This window comes from Sinocyclocheilus anshuiensis, unplaced genomic scaffold, assembly GCF_001515605.1.
Source record: "Sinocyclocheilus anshuiensis isolate Anshui unplaced genomic scaffold, SAMN03320099.WGS_v1.1 scaffold3299, whole genome shotgun sequence".
NCBI lineage: Eukaryota > Metazoa > Chordata > Actinopteri > Cypriniformes > Cyprinidae > Sinocyclocheilus > Sinocyclocheilus anshuiensis.
The window spans coordinates 16,354-20,879 of record NW_015542620.1 but is presented as its reverse complement, the minus strand read 5'-3'; the positions used below and the strand labels follow the sequence as shown (position 1 = coordinate 20,879).

At 36.9% G+C, this 4,526-nt stretch overlaps 1 protein-coding gene across 1 annotated transcript in view; it reads right to left on the bottom strand.

The window, feature by feature from the left end:
- Positions 1-175: 175 nt before the first annotated feature.
- Positions 176-4,526, bottom strand: part of vps52 (VPS52 subunit of GARP complex) — a 10,986-nt gene continuing 6,635 nt past the window's right edge. The window contains exons 10-13 of the mRNA XM_016494209.1: positions 2,740-2,797; positions 2,471-2,604; positions 985-1,140; positions 176-424 (exon numbers count right to left, since the gene is read on the bottom strand). Of these exons, the coding sequence (XP_016349695.1) occupies positions 269-424; positions 985-1,140; positions 2,471-2,604; positions 2,740-2,797 (504 nt within the window). The 3' untranslated portion in view covers positions 176-268. The remainder of the gene's footprint in view (positions 425-984; positions 1,141-2,470; positions 2,605-2,739; positions 2,798-4,526) is intronic.

The following is a 4,526-nucleotide window of genomic DNA, read 5'->3' as shown; positions in this document are numbered from 1 at the left end:
CACACACACCCCCAGTGCTACCAAATCTGCTGGAGCCCTGGATATGTTAGTCTTACTCTTACTGTCCCATCCAATAAAGGCATAACAATGCCAAATAATATATAACTTCAATAAATGACACACGTGCATGGGTGAATTGTTAACTACGATCCATATCATGGATTTAGTAAGCACATGAATTGTCATGTTGTGCTGTAACACTAAAGACGCAGTGTGCTGTTAAAGAGTGTTCATTACTGGCCAGAATACGAGCAGACTACTGTCCTCTCTACAGCTTGTGTGTTTGTGATGACAGAGGGACTGACTTGTCGAGCGCGGGGATGTTCCTCTTGGCTGTGATGGCTCTGAAGCGCAGGATGATGTGAATGCAGAGAAACACCGCAATACTGTCGTAACAGTCTGACAGGTATGTGGACAGATTCTTCTGCAGATAGAGAAGAGAGACAAATATGTGACCCTGGAGCACAAAAGCAGTCTTAAATCTCTGGGGTATATTTGTAGCAATAGCCAACAATACGGGTCAAAATTATACATTTTTCTTTAATGCCAAAAATCATTAGGATATTAAGTAAAGAGCATGCTCCATGAAGATATTTAGTAAATTTCCTACCGTAAATATATCAAAACTTAATTTTTGATTAGTAATATGCATTGCTAAGAATTTCATTTGAACAACTTTAAAGATGATTTTCTCAATATTTAGATTTTTTTGCACCCTCAGATTCCAGATTTTCAAATAGTTGTACCATACATCCCATACATCAATAGAAAGATTATTTATTCAGCTTTCAGATGATGTATAAATCTCAATTTCGACTGGTTTTGTGCTCCAGGGTCACAAATGAGAATGGAGAATGTCCAATAAAAAAACTATTACAAACTATAATAATAATAATAATAATAATAATGTAGATTTTGTTAGCAAATTACATCACTAGAACAACAGAAATATCATGTTTCATCTTCATAAGGGAGTGAATGTACCAGGAACATGCCGAGCGTTTTTCCCATAATGCTGTTGAACAAATCCAAAGCAGAGTTTCCAGCCACCATGAAGAAGTCGGAGAGGAAGAGGAACTCTCGACAGCTGTTATCCAGCAGAGCGTAGTGCTGACTGCGGAAGAGCGTTTCGTACGGGTACTGACCGAGACAGAGACAGATCAGGAATGAACACACAGAGAACACATCTTAGGGGGTCAGTCCCTCTAGTATTTCACAGTTGAACACAAAATCAAGAAAGGTTTGCATTTTTGTTTTATGTCCAGTTTTTCCAATAAATAAATAAATACAGGAGGATAGGGGTGTAACGGTACACGCATTAACACGTATTTAACCACTGCACGAGCAGAACTTGGAAATTGGAAACTTCCAGTTTTATATATTGTTACTTTTGATAAGAAACAAAGTCTCATCTTTCAAATTATGTCCTTTTATTTCAGGAAACAGTAAATGTGGTTTTGACGCTCTTTGATGGTGCGACAGATCGCTGTATAAACGCCTCACAATCATCTCTTCCTCTTTACTGCTAGTTTTAAAGCAAAATAAACATGAATGAACATCTCATGCCTCGTGTAATCGCTCAATCAGTGTTTCGACCGCGGAAAGACGGCAATAAAACAGCTTGTAAACAAAACGTCACGCACTTTATTTGGCCTTCCGGAAGTAGATGCAGTTAGGAATCATTGGTTAAGATTTATTTACAACAGAACAGCACAACCCAGATGTTCGAATTTGTGCAACGCATTTTATGGACGACCTAGAAGAGTACAAGGCTGGCTGTGCACAAAGGCTATTTCTAAAAAATATTTGAAAAATAATGTGTTTTTTGAACATTAAAGCATGTCAACATATTCTGTTACACCAAATACACAAAATAATTATCTTTAAAATAGCATCATATGACCCCTTTAATTTAAAAACTGCATTATGTGTAATTTACGTGTTTGCATACATTTTTTTTTATTTGAGTGTTGATTATTATATAAAATCTCGCTCTGTTGTTAGTTGTAATCTTACAGTAATGTAAAAGGGCTCACTGTAGTTTAGAGCAGAATCTGAGGTCGATTTTTATCCCTAAGAAAATTTTAATTATAATTAAATTTATTTAAAGAAAAAGCAATTTGTTCCGTACGCCACTGTTTAATATAAAAAAAGCAATTTTATGTTTAGTTTTTTCCCACTGCTGTACCGAAACCGTACCGAATGTTCGTGTAGCGTTACACCCCTAAAAGAGGAGCAGAAGTGAACTGACCAATGATATAATTGTCGCACTGTAAAACCATTTAGAGCGTACAGTATTTAATCAGAGTCACTGATCACAGCGATGGTGTGGATTCATTTAGCCAAAGTTGAATTCTTAGGGCTCAACTTGAGATCAAGTTTAAGAAAGAGTGATAGTGGCCCTAGCCTTTGCGAAATATCAGGACTGGCTCTCATGGCAGCATTGTAAAGCAGAAGCTCAGTGTCTCACTCTGGAGTCTCCTCTCTGAGCGGCGTGTGGGATCAGTATGGGCCCCTCCAGCTCCGCAGGACTCAACACTGCCCCCCTCTGGCCAACTGTGAAAATAGTGTTCCTACTCTTGAGAGAAGGCTTGGAGAAAAAACCTGCATAGCAGTTAAAGAAGTCCACCACATTATAATGGCACAGCAAAAAGCAAACCCAAAAGGAGATCTCCTATTGATCTTGAAGTAAGTGTGCTACTCTATGTGATTGTGGACAGCCGGTGGTTTGAAGGATATCTTTTTTGGCTGTGTCCTCCACTCCCATCAGATCATCCTTATCTGCAACGTCTTCATACTGGCAAAGAGAGAGAATGCAAAATAAAAATACATATGCATCTACATACATACAGTTGCAATCAAAACTATTCAACTGCCTTGACCTACAAGACATTCTGCTGCCGTGAACAAAATTATATGAAAACAATTCAACCAAGGCATCAGTAAACTATTATTATAACAGTAGCGCTTTGTAAAAGAAAACTAAAATCCTAAGCAGTCAATCCAGTCATTAAAGATAAGGATACTGGGCCCTGAGAGCCAAAGCAGATGTTTTTTTAGCCTATTATTATTTTTGCATTTACTTTTTTAGCTGCATTTATACTGCAGATCTGGACGCCCAAATCAGATTTTTTTTTACTATATCCGATTTATTTTTACCTTCTTTTTAAAGTGACCCATATCTGATATCTGTATTTACACTACACAGGCTTAACATGAAAAGCACTGATCGTGGCTCAATGCAGTGATATTAACACTGATCGTGGCTCAATGCATTAGACAGTGATATTAAAAGACCAAACTCTGCACACACTTTATTAATAAAGCATACTATGTATCGAAAAGCACACGAGTCCAGAATATAAACGCAGTGAGTTTAACTTATTGACTGATGAACACATTTGGTGTTAATGAAGAGAAAAACTATACGAGGGTGGGTTAGAATCCAGGCCTGCTAACATGCTTAGCACAAGTTTAGTACCCGCGGATCTGTGTATATAATCACTCTCGTGAAGAATCGACACTAATTTATGATTTTGATGTCAGGATGAAACTCAATAAGCTATGGGGTTCAGGTCTGGTGAGTTTGCTGGCCAGTCAAGCACACCAACAAAACTACTTCAGTCTGTGTGCATTGAATTTATTTAATACACGAGTTTCACAATTTGAGTTGAATTACTGAAATAAATGAACTTTTCCACGACATTCTAATTTATTGAGATGCACCTGTATGTATTGTATGGTATGGTATTGTCAAGAGGAAAATGAGAAACAAGAGACCAAAAAATGCAGATGAGCTGAAGGCCACTGTCAAAGAAACCTGGGCTTCCATACCACCTCAGCAGTGCCACAAACTGATCACCTCCATGCCACGCCGAATTGAGGCAGTAATTAAAGCAAAAGGAGCCCCTACCAAGTATTGAGTACATGTACAGTAAATGAACATACTTTCCAGAAGGCCAACAATTCACTAAAAATGTTTTTTTTATTGGTCTTATGAAGTATTCTAATTTGTTGAATTGGTGGGTTTTTGTTAAATGTGAGCCAAAATCATCACAATTAAAAGAACCAAAGACTTAAACTACTTCAGTCTGTGTGTATTGAATTTATTTAATACACGAGTTTCACAATTTGAGTTGAATTACTGAAATAAATTAACTTTTCCATGACATTCTAATTTATTGAGATGCACCTGTATAATACAATCTTTCATAGACAGGTTTAAACGCAATAAATATAAGAAACACATTATTCAATGCTTTTTACTTTTGCATTGACTTCTAGATTTATATATTAAGTTGCTCAAGCAAGTGGCAAAACATTTAAACTACTTCATTACCACAAACATTCTAAATTAAAACTTACCACTGACATAAACACTCAGCTCTACTGCCTTTTCTTTTGCATTTACATCTTTATCACAAGCAATCCTGCGGTTCATGAAGAACTTTGTTTTCCTTCCTCCACGAGTGCCATCTATTATTGCCTTCTTTATCTAAAAGTGCTCTTTTCCTTTAAAACTAGCC